At 30.4% G+C, this 20,302-nt stretch overlaps 1 protein-coding gene across 1 annotated transcript; it reads right to left on the reverse strand.

Annotated features, from left to right (window-relative positions):
* Positions 1-3,138: 3,138 nt before the first annotated feature.
* LOC124537933 lies at positions 3,139-19,852 on the reverse strand. The gene is made up of 2 exons (XM_047114896.1): positions 19,015-19,852; positions 3,139-3,900 (listed from the first exon to the last, which is right to left on the reverse strand). Exons 1-2 carry the CDS (start codon positions 19,493-19,495, stop codon positions 3,845-3,847), a joined length of 537 nt encoding a protein of 178 aa, XP_046970852.1. The 5' UTR covers positions 19,496-19,852; the 3' UTR covers positions 3,139-3,844.
* Positions 19,853-20,302: the final 450 nt, after the last annotated feature.

Genomic DNA, 20,302 nt, shown 5'->3' on the forward strand with positions numbered 1-20,302 from the left:
AGTTTAAGAATAATGTTCTTGTTTTATTTTTTATTTCTATGTGCCTATATTTATTACTACAGTGCAGATCAATATCCAGGTTTGGGTGGTGTTCACCTCCCCAGACAGACCACCCTACAACGAAATACATTTATAGAGAGCTAGGGTTCCTATGATTGGCCTGCATCACCAACATTGGCTCCAATTACGATAGCAACTTGTTGCGAGCGACGCATGTAGATTGTTTTTGTTTGTTTTACAGATTAAATAATATTAAATGTCATGTCATTACTATTCTTATTAATAACTTTAGGGTATGAGTGAAACTATTATTTTGAATGCAAGACTTAAGAAAAACATACATTATACATTTGGATTACCTCTTTTAAAATTAAGATAGAATTTATTAAAACTTATTACTTAGTATTCCATTCTGTTTATGTCATGCAGGTTTATGGAAGTGATAAAAACAGCCTCATGATTAAATATGAAACTATTTTCATATCTTTGCAAGCACCGAATCACACAATCATTTTAAAATAGTTCTGGTATTTAAAAAATAATACCACTCATGTTATGCAATTGTAAATAAAATATGAATTTACAATAACATTTACCTATGCAGGTAAATCAATTTTGTCATACCACAAAGAAATACAAATTTTGACAGTAGTTAGTCTGGCACTGGTAACTGGCAATAGAACGTTATATTGATTACATTTTTTAAAATTTTTGTTTGTTGACTAAGACAAAAATTAAAAAAGCATTTAACTTCATATCAACTATAACAAAAATACCCTCGTAAAAACTAACAATTATTTTATTCCATTTTTAAATTCTCAACGTCTTAAAATATCATGATTACTAAGTACATATAATTACGACAGAATATCCAAGCCTATTATGGAGTAATCATAATTTCGCTGGCTAAATGTTCGAGACATGTGTTTAATATGTAAAAAATTGGATTACCAATATTGTCCTGTGTGTTGGTCCCAACATGTGGGGGTGTATTGATCGATGCGCGTAAAATATGCGCGATACCTCCCCTATAAAAGCTGCCCGGGATTAAATCTACCTCATTCCCGGCAAGACACGCTTTGCGAATAGGACACGGCTTCTATTGTGGAATTAAAAACACAAATTAATAGAATCTAGTCTTTGTTAGTGTAAATGAAAGGTAGTCATTTTAAATTTATATTTTTTATAAATGTAGTTTTGTTTGTAGTAAAGAGGTTCAATAGTTTTTTTCATCTGTGAATTGATTTGTTTCTTATTTCAAAATTATTGTACCATTTTAGTGTTCCAAAAATGATAGTGTCTGTTTGGAATATTAATTAATTTTTCCTTTTTATATTTTAGGTGGAACCATTCAAAGAAAGAAGAACATTTCTCCAAGATCAGTGTTCGCTGGTAGAAGATGATGATGAAAGCGATTCCTAAATATTCTTGATTCAGTCACAATAATTTATTGAGATATTCAACGGTTTTGTTGTTGAATTGAAAACAATAAAACAAATCTAATATTTTTCTATTGTTTTATTTAATAATCTTTCACGTTCTTTATCTATTTGTGATGTAGTGTCTTAAATATGTGAATTAAAAAACGTTATTCTTATTATTTTCATCAAATTTAATATGAAAATTCTGAACGCCTTAAACTTTCTTATAGCATAAAGATGATTCATTTAATTGCTACTGCTTGTTGTATAGGCGCAGCAGCGTTCATCTGGGATTTTTGTAGATTATTAGTAATTTGGTTACTTAAAGTTATTTAAAGTTCAATGGTAAATTTATTAATTTTATTAAATATTTAACTAATTAAGCGACATTTAACTTGTTAAGATAATAACAAAATAGATAAATATTTTTTAGGGCAAAACTTTAAAATAAAGAAAGTTATTTGAAACCAATTTTAATGGATATATTGACAATAATAGTAAAACGTAATATTTTAATGTGTTTGAATTCTTTGTCAATATTATATTATAATGTGACTGATTAATAATTATTGATATAATGTGATTACGAAACGCCTTACGTTTTTTTCATGCACAGTATTATCTTAAGACGATCCGTGGAATTGCTAAGATGTTTTATGTAGGCGTTGGATTTGAAATATTAATAATCTATTTTTGTTTTTTTATACACTAACCAGCTACATAATATATTTAAAATACTAACATAATAAAATCGAAAAAAATTCTTGTTTTTTTAATACAAGAAAATATATGTCACACAACGTCCTACACTATATTACACACGAAAATTATTAGATAGTACATGAAGTAAAACTAATACAATAGGTAAGTATAGGGATATTTTTCTCTTCGGCTGTAAATTTAGGAATTTATATAGTAACCCTAACTAAGTTATGAATCATTGGGAACGGAATCCCTCTTCACTTCGTGACTCACGCGTTCCCGCCAAGTTTTACTTTTTTTTCAAGCAATCCATGACAAAGGACGAACGGTATTCTTATTTCATGTTCACCATAACTCTTTAAATTAAATTCGATTTATCATTGAATCTATCAATACTTTTAATAATGTATAAGTGTTCTTGGTTTCTAAATTACTGTCAACTTTTAATTTTTTAATTCAATTTTATCGAATGTTAGTAAATATCAGATATATTTTCTTATGTTACTCAACTAAAAGGTTTTATTACACAAAAAATTTAGTCATATTAAAAAGTAAACCATCATTGGCTAAAGGTAGGTAGGTAGGTTGAGCTATTGACGAATTAAACAAACAAATAATAATTATTAAAATGATTTATTATTCTTAAAAAGCGTATTACAACATTTAGTTTTTCCTTATAAAATTTTATTTATTTCACCTAATTCAATTAAGATTTGGCCTCACACATTGGATTATTTTAGAATAATTCATTATTAATCTGAGAGTACAGGCCACTTACAAAATAAAAAACCTCGGGATGAAATCGTTTTAATTTTCTTATATTGCAATTATAACTTCGTGAAATGGTAACCCTGCACAAGACAAGATTTGCTAAGTGCCACTTTTATATTTAAGATTAAATATTCGGTGGTTCATATTGCCTAAGGCATGATAACGGTGGATTATTTCATATTATGTATTACATTAATAAAATATATTAAATGATAATTATAATAACAAAGAAAAGAAACGAAAATTCAATTTCTTTCGGATTTATTACATGAAGTTGTGACCACAGATAATATAAATAATTTTATCTGTGTCAATTGATTTATTATATAAAAAAGAACTTAAACATAAAATAACTTAAAACTAAGAAATTATTAGGAAGCTTTAATATGTTCTCATAGGTTTACGATATCTTATACCTATTCAAGTTTCACGCAAAGTTAAAAAAATATTATTGCAGAGATCACAGACTAGATTCTACATAAAGGGAACTTAATTATTTTTCTAGTTCTAATGGACTTCATCATAAATCTTGCATATTTTCGTTAATGTAAATTTATAATATTCAATATATAATTATATAAACAATTTTACTTGAAAATTTTCCATATTCCAAATTAGTACATTGTTAGCCTCTAAACTACAAATGTAAATCTTTTTTTTTTAATTTTATGCCTAATATTTTTGCAATACAAACTATTTTAAGCATAGTTCATAGTAGATTTCTTCAGAATTATTACAAAATATTTTTAAATACATTCATTATTTATTTAATTACTTATATTTAACAGAAACGCCAAGCAAACTACTTAATGTTTATTAATGCATTTTGTATGAAATCAGTAAAGACCTACACTACACTTATTATATTAAATATTTAATAAATTGGTTCTCTCTAATAATTTAGAACATGATATGTCATATATCAATATTTTTTTTTATTTAAATTTAAATTAATTTTCTTTGTCACTCGACGCTGAATCCGAATGTTTTCTTAACGTCCAGTAATCTGAAAAAAAAAGAAAAAGTTTAGCAAAATTTAAATACAGAATAAAATAAACAATAGAATAAGGGTAGGCGTTCAAATTTTAAATATAAAGAAGTTTTTATATTTTGCAAGATACACATATAACCTATATACACCTTATGACCTATTTTAAAATGAAGCGATGGTTTTATTTTAAAAATGGAATTTAAATTTCAAATCGATTGGATAAAGGACCGATGCATTTTTTTTAACATATTAATTTATGCGAATTTTAATTATATTTTTGAATACCTAATTAGTAAAAATATTTGAATACTTCTTAAATATATACACCTATTGCATTAAACATCAATACGAAATGTTTATTATTTTTATCTTTACAACCTTATAAATAATGATAACTGTCAATAAAAACTCGTAAAATTTTACAACTCTGATCACAATCTTCGTCGATTAATTGCTTATGTATTTGACATTTTGTTTTTAGGGATCAGTATATAAAAAAGGTCTTATATTAAGGGATTGCAATCAAAGTTAATATAATAAATGTGAAAGAAACCGATGAAGGAAGGGTGAGCAGAGATGGATCAGTGGTTAGAACGCGTGCATCTTAACCGATGATTGCGGGTTTAAAACCAGGCAAGCACCACGGAATTTAATGTGCTTAATTTATATTATAATTCATCTCATGTTCGGCGGTGAAGGAAATTCATTTGTCTAATTTCAACGAAATTCTGCCACATGTGCATGCACATCCACCACGCTGCTCCAATGTAGGTTTACATTGGAGCAGCGTGGTGGAATACGATACGTACCAATACAGTTGTTATTTTAATTTGTAATACACTATCTAGATATATAAATAATCATCGGAAGGAGTCTTGAACCAGACTTAACACCTAACAACCGATCCATGGGGACAGCTAATTACAAAAATAAAAAGTCATGATTTTTTGTATAGATGTTGCCAGTGGTAAAGAAAAGAATTTAGTTTTGACTTAAATTTTCGCGATTATTACACATTTAAATAAAACTAGTTATTGCGGATTTTAATCGCGTATATTAATTATTTTGGACATCCCGACGTTTCGAGCACTTTACAGCGTTCGTGGCCACGGGTAGACTAAGGTGGCATTTGTCTATTTGAAGAACAAAAGAAAATATTATTTGCAACTACCGCCAACGATTTCTCAATTGGTATCTTGAGTAACGTTCGAAATTATTTAAAAGAATTTAGTGTTGCAAATAGATCAATCCTCCCCTAACAAACACAGGCGATGTCGCAGACTGACTCAGGTTGCTTATTATCTCAATGTCATTTCGTGAATTTTAATTAACGTCGTACTGTTTACTTAGCTGTCATGTACATTTGCAAATATCGTATACACACAAGTTGTCTATAATTTTGTGTCATGTAATTTGCATGACGGAATTCTGATATCGCCGTATATCGCAAGAACCTGAACACTTATATTATTTCGATGCGAATATTTATGCATATTATTGGGAATGCATTATATTTTATTAAGAAAACACTAAAGAGGTTTTATTTAAAAATATAAGAACTTATTATCGATTGTACTATACTATTTTAGGCAAAGATTATTCCATTTTTAAAATGAAATTAAAAATAAAAAACATTGCAATGTTTACAAAAATAGATAGAAATAAATTTTCCGCATAAAGTATTTACATCTGTGGCAAATAAATCAGTATTTACTTTAACGACATGGTAACATTTGCAAACTATTGCAATTTTCCTATCCGATAACATCACCACACAGTATTATCTGTAAACACATTTTATTTAGAATTAACTCTTAACACAACACTATAAGGTTGATTTTTGTGCCAAACATATGTAGATAAGTGCACGACAAAAGTTGTAGCTTTTGTAATGTAAGGATGCGTAAGCTTTGAGTATTTCTCACTTTGATTCGCCGCTGGTTTTATGTTTATCTTATCGGAATCAACGCGTCTTTGATTTACACGTATTGTTGATATGTGATCCATCGTGGGTACGCTGAGTGAATGCTTGTAACAATATATTTACATAATACATGCATTTTATTGTTAAGTTATTATATATTAAAGGGCTTGTATTGTATGGATTTTTTAACACGTGTCGAACTGAGATTTTATATAAGTTACAGTCTGTACCAGAATTTCATTGTTAGTCTGTTGTTTTTTTTTGGTAAAGGCATATTTCGTACAAGTTAAGTTAACTTGAACTTAGGTTCAAGTAATTACAACAACAACAACAGCCTGTAAATTCCCACTGCTGGGCTAAAGGCCTCCTCTCCCTTTGAGGAGAAGGTTTGGAACATATAATAATAAGTATTTAATAAGTAATTAATGAACTATGTTTTAGTCATAATGCAATCAATCAATCCGCGCTAGTCTTCTCGATTCTTTGCCTTCATTTAGTTTAGTAAAGTAAAACTATTTTACTCTAAAATTTAAACCAGTCAAATGTAAAGTACCTTTGTGTATTAGTGAATAAGTACACAATAGGACATTTATAATTTCCCCCGCATTATATATTGCATTATAATTTAACAGCGAACACGAAGAAAACAATTACAAGGTCTATTTGATTAAAGGAACAAATAAACTATCTAACCTGGTCAGAGCGAGACAGCACGTAACCTGTTCCAAGCCCCGGTGTCTGACATGGCGTAAAAAAGCGAAGAAAAAAATATTAAGATACATGAAGGTATTTTATTGAGCCCCGCTACCTGAGTTACGCTGCAACATTGTTGGTAGAAATAAGGTTTTTTTTAAAAGACACATTGTGGTTTACCGATGTTTTTATTTGAATTTCGAAATTTAATTTTGTACGCTCCACATATTTGGTTATTATTATCTGTGCATGGGAATGGATTTAATTTAATTTCGTGTTTACATTATAAAAAACCTTTTCGAGTTCTATTTAACTTTTGAAAAATGGAGATGTTATCGTAAATTACTCGACAAGATTTTTATAATTATATTTTTAAGGTAGTTTTTAATAATAAGAGGTAAGTTTTAATAAATTATATATTTTTTTAATTACAATACTGAAAGCGGTGATTTTTAATAACTTTTTAAATTGAATTCCTATTGATTTTTTATAGGTATGCTATAAAAGTCTAGACTGTAAATTGATTTACCTTTGTCTATATTCTATAATTCTTAAAAACAAAGTTTGATTTTAGTGTTTAGAGAAGTTGTGGGACCTGTATGCAGAATCGAATAGAGGTACAAGGATATTCCTAATATATCTTCGTAACAAAGCAGAGGCTTTTGACCTGGAGATGTTTACAGGCTTTTTTTATTTGGCAGAGGATACACCGAAGACCGTAGGTTCAGTCCAAGTTCAATTAATGCTGAATTTTCAAATGCGGTTTATAATTTTGTATTTGGCGTTCAAACTATGCTTCAGGATAAATTTTTGTTTTTAATTTTCAAATTTAAATTTAGATTGTGATCCCTGGCATTAACTACATGCAGGCAGGCATATTAAAATAACATAAATCAAATTATAAATGAGAAAAAAAAACAACAATAAAAAGGACTTATGAATCCTTTTAATTGTTGTTTTCCTAAAACCATTTTTAATCCCTAATGCGTATGCTTTTTATAGTTAGTATTAAAAGATCGTCGTTTTATATTTAAAAATAAATTTGAAGTCGCATCATACTTTTCCGAATTGTTTACAAGCAACAACCATATAAACATACGCCTTCAACACATAACTTAATCATTTCGAACAAAAAAAAAAAGGTTTTTTTTTTAATCTGTATTCAATTCGGGTATTACGTTACATTTAATTTAGAGTAAGTCGTTAGATTCCTCGAAGCAAGGGTTCACTCGCCTTCCAAGAAGTGCCTTGAGCGATGTTAACCACAAATCATTTCGTAAATTACGATTGTAATTTAATGAGGGCCTGAAGATTGCTGCTGGTCATGCCATATTGGGATTTGCATGTTAGAATACTTTTATTTACACGCCTCTATTGATTGGCATTATTGACAAGCTCTTCGATCACGTGACTAGCTTATAAAACAACGAAGTCGTTCTATATTCAAATTGTTTTCGAGCCTATGACCAAGATCAATATAATCTGTATCAACTATTTATTTATTAATTCTATATACAAGTATCACACTTACTTATTGATTATCAAGATAAAAGTAACCCTGATTCGGAAAGAAAAACAGACTAACAAGAAAAAGTTTACTTTGCCTTTTGTTTAGTGTAATTTATTTATTTATTTAAATAAATGCATTATTATATATTGTAAGTGGCAACATTATAGAATATATCAATAGATACATATGCGTTAAGCTCAGGTATTTAATATTACATCTATATACTTACTTATGTACTTAGATTTTACTTTATGAACGAAATATACGATAAAAGCGACTTCATCAGTTTTATAATAAAAACAATAAATATATTTTTACATCACCTATTAAATTTTATCGAATTGAGTTATAAAAATAAATATTATACAATGTTTAAAAATAGTATTGATATATAAATTCATTTTAAAATAGATTTTAACATATAGACTTAATAAAAAAAACACATTATACCACAGACAATTAAAATACAAATCGCGAAATATATTTTCTTTATGGCAAAAACGAAATATTGAACATTTGTTTATCAACAGAGCCTGTATATACCGTTATAGGTTAAGGAACTTGTGAATTAAAGAATGTCAATAGTATTGCAAATATATATACATATAAATGTACGATTAGCGGTACAGTATGTACATCGTACGTGCACTTATTCTTGTATACTAGCAAATATATCGACTTATATATAGTGTAACTACAGGCACAAGGGACATAACATCTTAGTTCCCAAGGTTGGTGGCACATTGACGATGTAAGGAATTGTTAATATTTCTTACAGCGTCATTGTCTATGAGTGATGGTGACCAACATATATACCATAAAAAACATATCAACTATAACGTTTACATATTAAAAGGCTGACTGTCGGATACATGCAGGTTTCCTCACGTTTTAATATTAATTGTTATAAATAAAAATGTAGCACCTAAAATTCAGTGGTACGTTCGATCAGCAAAATGGCGTGTATTGGTTACATTTATCATGATAAGTGTGAGTGAAGAACGAGTGAAGTGAGAAGTGACTTCTTACATCGCTGCGAATTTTTAATCAGTTCTACTAAATCGATAATAATGAAATTCAGCGTAATTATTATATTTAGCTGACATTTTGGTTCTGGTTAATACAATGGCGGATTCAATGTATCACAATGTGTTCAAAATGTCTTTGCAATCAAAGCTTTTTTAAATTTCGATTGATTTGAGAAAAAAGTTGTGTTGTTAAATACACAGTCAATAAATTAAGAGTTTAAATTGTCAAACCCAGCCTATATTAAAATTGAAATCCAAATAAATTTAAATATTTGGACGTCGAGGATTAATTGTAAGGGCATAATCACATATATTTATATATAACAAAATCTATATATGAAATACATTTATTGTTTGCTATTGGAAATGAGAGCTGAGATGGCCCAGTGGTAAGAACGCGTCCATCGAAATTCTGCCACATGTGCATTCCACCAAGCTGCATTGGAACAGCGTGATGGAATATGTTGAAAACTCTCTGCCTAATGGAAGAGGAGGCCTTATCCCAGCAGTGCGAAATTTACAAGCTGTTGTTATACTTCACTGGAGATGATATTTTGTTTAATTTATAATAAAAGCATACTAAAATGTTTATATTTCAGTAGATTACGTAAAGTTTAAGTTTCATAAAATACATAAATAAATTATATCGTTTAAATAGATAATGGCTTGTTCCATAAAGCTCAATAAACAATTAACTGCATAATTATTTTAACGATCAAGATATTTTTCATTATATACCGGTTTTGAATTTTTAATCCACAGATTTTATAAAACCATTACAAACATTGATGATCGATTGACAAATTAAATAGCTAAAAGAGTATATTAGTAAGTACAACTGTTAATACTTGGCCATGTACATGAAAAAGTAAATAAAAAACTGTATAGTCTTTTTCGCCTTCATATTGTGTTCAAGAATGTCCTTTGCCACTATTTTAAGGGCCATTAAAAAAAGTTAATAAGATTGCCATAATTAAAAAAATATTCCATCAAATGTCAAATTGCATTTTTTATCTGTATTATGTTATGTATAGTCTATATCAATATATCAAAAATAGAATTGCTGTAATTTTTTTCTTTCTCAAATCAGTGTCTCATACTTTAACTAACACAGAAAACTATGCACATAAAACTATACCGTGAGTTTGTTTGTTATCGGATAAGCCCAAAGCAGACGTTATCAGGGCACGGGCGGTCATTCACCGGCCCGTGCTTATTGCATTATGCACACTCGAGTAAAAAAGGTTGCAAAATATTTGCACATTTATATGTCATTTGCGAAATTGTAATACAACGATTTCCGTCAAAATCAAAAGTTAACATATTTCTTGAGTACAATTGTGAGAATGACACAATAAATAACTTTAAAGAATTACTTATCACGTTAATGCAATGATATACCAATCATACATTATGGAAAATATTTTGATAATTAATAATTTAATTTGGAACTTAATCATTACTATAAAAATTATATTAGTACGTTTTTATACTTTATACTTCATACAGTTTTATTTTTAAATGACGAAGTGTCTACAGAAATCAATGCAAAATGCGGCTTTCATATCCAAAGTTCCACACGTAAATCGCCAATTGTAATACTTCAATCTTTCAGATTATATTTATTAAGTTGATAATCAGCATTTCATTGCTTCCTTTAAAAGGCATGACACGCAACTTATCAGTCAACAGAAGGTAATGAATAGCGGGCTGTCAGATGAAACAAAATGGCTGACAATGCTACTACATTATTCTGCGTATCATAATGAAACTCTTTGTATAAATTTTAATCCGCGCTACTTTCGACTTTGTTACTAGCCCTTTAGGGTCTTTTTTATAATGTGACTTTAATATATGTAAGCTATCGCGTGAAGAAATTTTCAAAATTGGAATATTTCAAATTTTATTCTGTTCGCTGTTGGTATAATGAAAATTTTCGAAGAAATTCTACAGATTATTTATAATATCGTTTCCGGTGGTTAACTACATAATCGTTTTAATATAATTTAAAGTGAATTAATCTACATCAGATGTCGAAATTTAAATTTAGAATACATTACAATTCTATACGCTGTGTGCAACAGAGTTGCCAAAACGTGTTTTGATAAAAAAAAAGTCGAATTGAAAGGTCAATCCTCTTTAACCCAGGAGGGAGGGAGGTACGCCATTAAAGAGGTGTCAAATGATCTGTTGGTGCATGCATCCTCCTTGTTGCATGCCTCGTTGCATTCATTAAAAAAGTAAATATAACAAAAGAACTAAGTCATCCTGAAATCATTTGCAATAAATAACAATATGTCCTTAGCATAAAACATAAAATAAAAACATACACTAACAAAATACTATTCGATTCAAACATGTTGTGTACTAAAAACTAAAACGTTTAAAGTTTTTTTTAAATAGCCATAAACCTCCTTTAAACATTCAAAAATTATACCAAATAGGTTCATTTTAAATTCTCCCATAGACCACGGCGGTCTCCCTCCCGTCACGGCCCGTGATCGTTCCGGCTGACGTCACAACGGAATATAAATGTTTTTTTTTTTTTTTTGTTTAAAGTTGGTTCCATACCGTTGCATTTAAATTTTGAAGTGCAAGTAACAGCTTATTTTTATTACAATATCATTTCACAAATTTGTAGTAAAAAGAGCATGAATAACGACTAAGGGAAAAACCTCGGCTTAGTAATTTAGGCCATTCGTAGTAAAGTAACAGCCTGTAAAAGCCCCACAGCCATTTCCATTTAAGAAAACAGATATGAGGTTATACTGTAATTAGAACAGTCCAATGCAGATTATATATACAAATATTATATGGAAGATTTCTATTAAGATTCAACGCTGAACACAAAATGGAAGTATGGAAATCAGTTGCACTTGGATTTGAAGCAAGGTTTTTGGTTAAGATTCAAGTTTTCAACTACTGACGTAGGTGGGCCACCTTATTTCAATTATACACTACATATTAGTAGGTTATAAATGTATAAAATGAGCACGAACTCGGCAAGGAGGAAACAATAGAACAATACAAGGAAGCGACCGTCTGTCCGTCAGTCTATTTCTATTTCATTGGGATTTAGACCTCAGAGATTATTGACCTTATAAAATTGAAGTGTTACTAGACCAAATATTAACTATTAAAAATGTATGTTATTTTTTACTTAAATCACAATTTTTTTCACAAAAAAGTATATATATGAATATGCAAAAAGAATTAATAATAGTCAACTCCCGCGCTCGGGATAGGGGACAGGTGTTAGGTACCCTTTATCCTTTTTCTACCCCTGACAACGTACATGCAAAACTTCATAATGATCGGTTGAGTAGTTAAGACGTGAAACCGAAAAAAATTCTCACTAACATAGTATATTATATTATTTAAAATACCATTTTACATTAACCTTCATGTCAATACTTTTTTTTAATACACATTGAGAATGCTGAATTAAAATGTATATTATCTGTGGTCATCAAGCTGACGAGTAGTCTTTAAGCTAGAAAAACAATCGCTGTGATGTTTATCAACTCCAGAATTAATTACGAAAAAAAAATCCACCACAACCTCAGCGAAGCACCACAACAATGAAGTCATAAAATCAAGCACTTTGCATATGCTTGAATTTGAATTTATCTTATGCTCGTGAGATGACGTGTATTGACTAACCCGCATTAGAGTAATCTCCTTAAATAAGCTCCCAGCCTTCCTCCCAAAAGGATATTGCCCGGCATTTAATTTGAAATAAAACATTTCGACGAGTATAGCTTAATTCATTGAATTTGTAATAAAATTAAGGGTACTATGTTACTCTTTAAAAGAAAATGTTGGCAACACTTGTAATAATTCGCGTAAACTAAACCATTACGTAGGTTGTACTCAACAACTTTAAGACATACAGACAGACATATAACAACTTTGTCATTCTACATTTATATATCCCTGTTTCTTTATAGCTTCTTCTGCTACTGTTTCTACGAAGCTTTATCCAGTGAGAGCATGCACACATATATAGGGGAATTTTGTAAATCAATATTGCAACACATACACACATATTTTCCTCTATTATGGAGTCACGTATTCAAGTATACAAAAGCATTATTTGCATTCTAATCATCATATTCGTTTAAAATCCAAGCATTCCCATTGGGCCATCTCAGTTCATTATGCAAGACACAAATTAATTATAAAAATTAAATAAAAATAAGAGAATGATAGTACCTACAATACTAATCTTATATGTATAACAAACCAAGGCTATAACCCATCAATAACTAATAATTACGTCACTTAACCGTAATGAGTGACCAGTGACCACACCTGACTCAAAATGACTCATGCCATGGACAAGATCGAACCTGTGATGTGAATCATGCGAGTTTTTGTTTCAAATGTTTAATAGTTAACGTATCAAATATATGGCTATAGGCGATGTTGGTTATTTACCATAAACGATATTTCCGAATACGTTTAAATAAAATTATAATTAGAACAAAAGGTGCAATTAATATCAGAATGAAATGACAAAACTTCAAAGCTCTTCAGATTTTTTTATGGCATAGGTTGGCGGACGAGCATTAGGCCACTTGATGGTAACTGGTCACCATCACCCATAGACAATGAAGCTGTAAGAAACATTAACTATTCATTACATCGTCAATGTGCCACCAACCTTGGGAACTAAGATGTTATGTCCCTCGTGCCTGTAGTTACACTGGCTCACTCACCCTTCAAACCGGAATACAACAATACTGAGTACTGTTACTTGGGGTAGAATAACTGATGAGTTAGTGGTACCTACCCAGACGGGCTTGCACAAAGCCCTACCACCAAGTTAAGAATTATAATAATATTGTAACAACAAGCTGTTCAGAACGTAGATACTGACAACAGAATGAAAGTAAAAATATATATTGCCTAACAATTAACACTTAGCCAATATGGCCCAGTGTTTAGAATTAGAAATAGATTAATCTCGCGCTAAGCGTTGAAGAAAGACATTCTGAGGAAACTGGCATTGCCTAATTTCAATGAAATTTTCCATTTTTGTATTCACTGAACAATATGGTGGACTTAGCTTCAAACTTTGTCTTAAAAGGGAGCCTCCTCTCTTAGCCCAACAGTGGGCAAATCCCAGATAGTCACTTTCGTTGTTTTACAGTACTAATATATTCTGTTATTTTTAAGAAGACTTTTATGTTTTAACAATAAGTATGACATTATGTAACCCGAAAATTTAATACATAAGTCAGAGAAAAATATTTGTTTAACACAAAAAAACACACATTTTGTAAATACAAAAAAAATACTTAATCAACTTGTAGTATTTCAGCAAGGTGATCGGTGTCAAGTGGCCAAGCCTTTATTTGCCCCCATCGGAATGTAACCTACTATCCTTATCGTGTCAAATATTAACTCTGTAATGCAACTATTGGATATTCAAGTTTTGGCGCTTAGGCGAGTTGTACAATATTATTGTTTAATTAGGACAAATTTTATTGTTCATAATTAAAAATATATGTAAATTGATCGCCACGGAACTTATCAAAAAGATTAAGACTTTGTCCTGACTCTCTAAATAAAAAAAAATACATTCGATATTTTAAATATGTTTAAGATATGTAGAATTCCTGCTCATAAATATCTCGCAATTTTTTGCTTTCCCACCGAATTTGAAAGAAATTATTCAAATACTTTAGCCAATGAAACATTATATTTTTTATTTATGCTGTATATTTAGCTCTTGTTCATGAATATTGTTCCATTTTTAAAAAATAACTAAAAATTGAAACGATAATTTATTCTTATAATCTTGACAGATATATTGTTTTTGGTATAACTATCAATTATAAATAATTTAAGTTTCAGCCATAAACCCAAACAAAATTTCAGGAATTTTGTAACGACAATTTAATTATTATTTTTTTATTATTGTAAGACAATCGCATTTTATAATAACAATCACTGAAAATCTTTATCAAAAAAAATATCAAATGTTTGGTTACCCTAATGTTCGTCGTCTTGTTGTCTAGATTTTATCGGAATATAGGTTATAAAAGAAAATGATAACTCGAATGTTTAACTGTTCTAATTTTGATATGGTAACAAATAATTCCATGTTTTTTTTTTAAATAAATCCCCATAAATCTAAATGGGCAAAGAAAATAGTATTATGCCTTATTAATTATTATAAAATGAAATATTTGTAAAAAATACGCAATGCTTGCATCGTCAAATATTTAATTTGTTTTAATTATTCGAGTTTAGTATTATAATGTTTTCTTAATATAGAAAATAAAAGATCGAAAGAATTAAAGAAACCCCAAAAAAAAAACACATTATTAGCGATGTTTATTAATATTATAACATTCGGTCGCTGAACTTTTGAAATCGTCATATTTATAAATTATTTGTTATAAAAACTCATTTTATATTTACTAATTTAAGCATGCATCTGATACTATTCGAAAATTAAAAAAAAAACAGAGTCAACGCTCTGATATGAAGTCTAGAATATAAAAAATGGTTTAATAAAATATTCGAAACTAGTTAATGCGTCTGTGAGTTGCAATACTTTTTTACTGACATGTATATACAAATATATACACAGCTATTTTTTATTTAGTTATTCTTATTACATAGAAACGCAAATTCTTTTTTACTGACATGTAAGTACATACATACAAATATATACACAGCTATTTTTTATTTAGTTATTCTTATTACATAGAATAAAAATCCTATCAAAAGAAAATTTATTATGTCTTAAAATTGATAATAGCAGACTGTAAAAGTAGTAGTTGTAGTTTTTGCGTGCACATAGGAAGCACATGTTATTTTTATGTATTGTAGAAGTATTTCGAAATGATTTAAACTGTTCACACGTGTTTTCTTCGTCACAGTCACGTATTGAATTGCGGTATCCCTCATCGTCACGACATGAACTAGTTACTTCTAGATGAGATTGCTGTACTTTAACTTACACGTATAAAAATACATATAGAACCTACTTTGAAAAAAAAATCATAGACGTCAAGTAAATGAAAATTTTCAAAAATGGAATTCAATCAAAAGTTGATATTGCTTATATTACATTTCGGTCTTGATTTGAAATATTTTAATGAAAAATTAACCCTCTTATTATGAAGAGGATAAGTTACTAAAAAGCAATAAGTCATGGTTATTATTAGTAACACTTATAATATTTTTACCACTGGTATTATAAATCGCGTTATTAATTTTGTTTCAAGCAACACATGATGCAAACCTGTCAGATAGATGAATGTTTTAATCTTATGATTTATTTAAAAAAACTATATTCAAAGACGTAATAAAAACCTGATACAAATATTCAAGCACTAAGTTATCTATAACTTGGTATAGACAGCTTTAAGTTAGACCTAAGATACAAGAACGGAGATGCCGCATTCGTCTCGGCGCGGTACAACGACCTCGATGCACGCTCTCAAATCAACTCTGAATAGACTATTATATAACATTATTTACGCTGCATTGGAAATAGGAAACGGGGCGAAGACATTTAAAATACAAGCTCCTTCGTACGGTCTGTGAACAATGCGGTATACATTGAACTAAGCCATTACAATCATGAGGACGTTCGATTTTTAAAATTGTTTATGTTTTTAGTCGAAAATAATATCAATTAAAAAAAAAAAACTTAGTTGACAGTTGCTGCCTTTGCCATTAAAAAAAAAAGTTTCTTTAAATGATGCTACTTTAATGTCTAAAATAATGTATGATTTTTACCAAGTGGTTATTGAAGATTGCTAATAATGATATCAAATACATTTTCTTACAAAACTAATCGTAACAGTACTCTAAATATCATAGGAACGAGTTCATTAACCGATGCCATAACTTGTGAGGAATCTGTTCTGTCATTAAACTCGAGTAATGATACCCTCTTTGATCTATGGGTTTTTTTGTCATCACGAGAAGCCGGACTCAACGCACAAGTCTTAAATACGATCCTTTAAGAAAGTCGTTCGGCAAACAAGTAATTAAGCAGTAACCGATGAAAAAATTTTGACGGCTGTAAGTGAAGCTGGGAATTAGAAGGTGGTACAAAAAAATTTAATGGTGTGGACTGAAATGACGTAACGGAGCGATGACCCTTAGCCATGAGTCGTATTTGGACGGTCATGGTATGAATATCAAATGTACAAATGTATTTAAATAATCACATAGAAATTAGGAAAGAGCTACTTCCTTCCTGTAAAGACAAATCATATATTCGTTTCACGTATATTATAAGATTATACAATAGATAGAAAATAGATTTAAATATATAAAAGAAAATACATAATAAACGCATTTGGTAACACGTGGCTTTTTAATTCGTAAATCTTGATTTGGTTTTAACATTAATATCGGATTGTATATCTATACATACATATAATATAATAAAATTGGAGTGTCTGTTTGTAATATCAAGATAGCCCTTTTTACTCAATGCATATGGTATGTATACACGGTACATATACCATAATAACATTTTTTACAATTTTTGTATTTCGGTCTGTCTGTTTGTTCCAGCTAATCTCTGAAACGGCTGGACCAATTTTGACGGAACTTTCACTGACAGATAATTGATATAATAAGGAATAACTTAGGCGACAATAATTTTTTTTTGTTAAATCCAAACGCGTACAAGTATGCGGGCAGAGCTAGTTTTGTATATATTTGGTTGTAGATTTAATCGAAACAGCGATGAAAGCGATCACGTACATAAACAATAATGATTATTATCATTATTTACGCAAAGTTTACTCGCCTCCCCTTGCACTTGCGCAAACAGCAGGTAACCCAGACCTTAGATTTATTTAAATGCTAGCCACAGATGCATATCTCGTCAGGATCATTGAACTACGCTCATGATATCCGTGTTATGTGCTAGATTTAGACTTGATCTAAGCTAAAAATATATTATACAGAGTATAACATGAATAATTATTTTAAATGCTTACAACTAAAACCTTTTTTTAATTCTTTAATTATTATTATAATAAGATAAATTAATCGTGGCTATTAAACAACTTTAAATTAAATAAAAATATAATAACAATTTCAATTAAAACGCGACTATAATTATCCTTAGATGTATGATTTATTTAATACCTATTTGAATTTTAATACTAATATTTTGGTCAATTATTTATTAATCCATATCAACGAAATATATCACATTATAAAAAAAAAAAACAAATTTAGATATTTAAATAATTAACAAAAAGTTCTATATACCTAATTGTGTTTTATAATAATATAATGTTGAACACCAAAGCCATTCTGTTCACATTCATGTAAGCGTAAAGTTTCCCCTGTCGCTTAACGCTTAGCTGACTCGGGAATCGAACCTTTTGACCCTGACAATTTGTTCACTTTATTACTTAAAAGATTATTTCATTACATTACAATATAGATAAGGCGACAATGCTTATGATATATTATTTAAATCATCGGTGAAATAAGTATGCACGTGTTGAGAATAATTGTGTAATATTAATGATCGATATTGGTTTATCAAATCAAACAAGTTACGGCGAGCATGTTTAACCTAATGTGACCTCATAAGCTGACAATAGGCCGATCAGCTTAAAGATATACGGATACGCCTCGAATACAAATGAAGAGAAGCGCGGGAACGAACTGTCCATCTGCGTATTTTACCGGGTTTTTTATTTCTATTTGCACTTTATATTATCTGTATTTTTAACATCTACAACTATCATTTAATAAGTCATCTATATCGCCTGTGTTCGGCAAAAATGTATCTTATTTTGTACTCATAATTCACACATACGTAAAACACTGCACGCAGAAGCGAAAGTAGTTTATTAATAGTTATATTATTCATATATAAGGTTATTTAATGAGATGAAAGAATGAAAAAATACGCATACTTGTGACTAATATCGATTCTATATATAATGTAATGCTATTTCAGTGTCAGTACTAACCTGTCATTTGCAATTGTCTTCTAGACGCTGGAGTACGCGGGGTCCTCGGAGTCCTTGATGCACGAGGAGTCTTCGGAGTTCGGGGAGTCTTCGACGGGGTTCTTGGCGAGCTTCCGGCACTGCGCCTCGATGGCGACCCCAGCATCCGGAGATCAGTGTTTTCAACACACGCTAACGCCTCTGCTCCCGTCCTAGGACTCCCATTTTCCTTATCTCCCTCACAAAACTTAACAGGCGAGTCCAATTTGCTCCCCTTATATGAGCATTCTGTTTCGACGTCAAAGTTGAATCGACGGATGAATCTTTTTCTATCTCTAGCGTACTGTTCCGCCATGAGACGCCTTGTTTCGTCTCTATCCGGGGCTCCAAATAAACACTTGCAGCTACCTCGTCTCCTTCTTGGAGTATTTGCAGTCCTCAGAGCCATACTAGAAGCTATCTCGAACCTCCGTTGCTTGGGTGTACGTCCGCCCGCTGCCATAGTATCGCGTCAGGTGAGCACCGACTGGTTCACAGAAACATCTGACTAATAATCTCCCGAGAGAAAACAGCTGTCAGGTAGCGAGAGAGAGACGGAGCGCGGCGTGCGAGCGGGGGCGGCGAGTGCACCTGGCCAGCGAAACCGCGCCAATTCTAACCTAAAACACGGTGGCGTGCGCGCGCGCTTGCCGACTTTACACGACTGACGCTTCGTTTCCCGCGCATCGCCGCGTGCGCCGATTTTGGCAGCCACTTGGCGCGCAAACCCTCGAATCAACAATAGTCCCAAGGACGCTTTTTATACGTCTCGGGATACAGGTGTACTTCTTAAAAGGGGCGAAAATAAAATGTTGTGTATCAATGACGTTCGTAAGATCCTTTTGACTCAATGATTTACAATTTACAAATAGACACTGTACTGTGACGTCGTTATCACAGCGATAACTAAGAGACATGATTTATTATTGTAGTTGTTACATAAGACTGAAGTGAAATAATAATTATATTACTTATTTAAAATTTATTTGTTTCGTAAATATATTATTTATCTAGAAGAATTTAGTAGTAATGTATTAAACAATATTTCTGAGGTTAAGTTGGTACTCGTATTAGTCATAGCATCTAGAAAATTTTGTAAAGGTTGTTGCAGATCTGGTTTTAAGATTTTAAAAATGAATGACTCAATCAAATTTGACAATCGATGATCGACCAAAGCGTGATTCGCTCGATCATCGAAAATGCTCATGTATATAGTCCAATTTAGTTTCATATTTTATTATCTACATATATAGTTTTGAATACTAACAAC

Source organism: Vanessa cardui, chromosome 19, assembly GCF_905220365.1.
Source record: "Vanessa cardui chromosome 19, ilVanCard2.1, whole genome shotgun sequence".
Lineage (NCBI taxonomy): Eukaryota > Metazoa > Arthropoda > Insecta > Lepidoptera > Nymphalidae > Vanessa > Vanessa cardui.

Excerpts from the sequence above, each read along its gene's own strand:
- LOC124537933 (XM_047114896.1), bottom strand. The coding sequence starts at position 19,495 with ATGGCAGCGGGCGGACGTACACCCAAGCAACGGAGGTTCGAGATAGCT. Across the intron at positions 3,901-19,014 it reads AAGACAATTGCAAATGACAG|ATTACTGGACGTTAAGAAAA; the intron begins GTTAGTACTGAC and ends TTTTTTTTTCAG.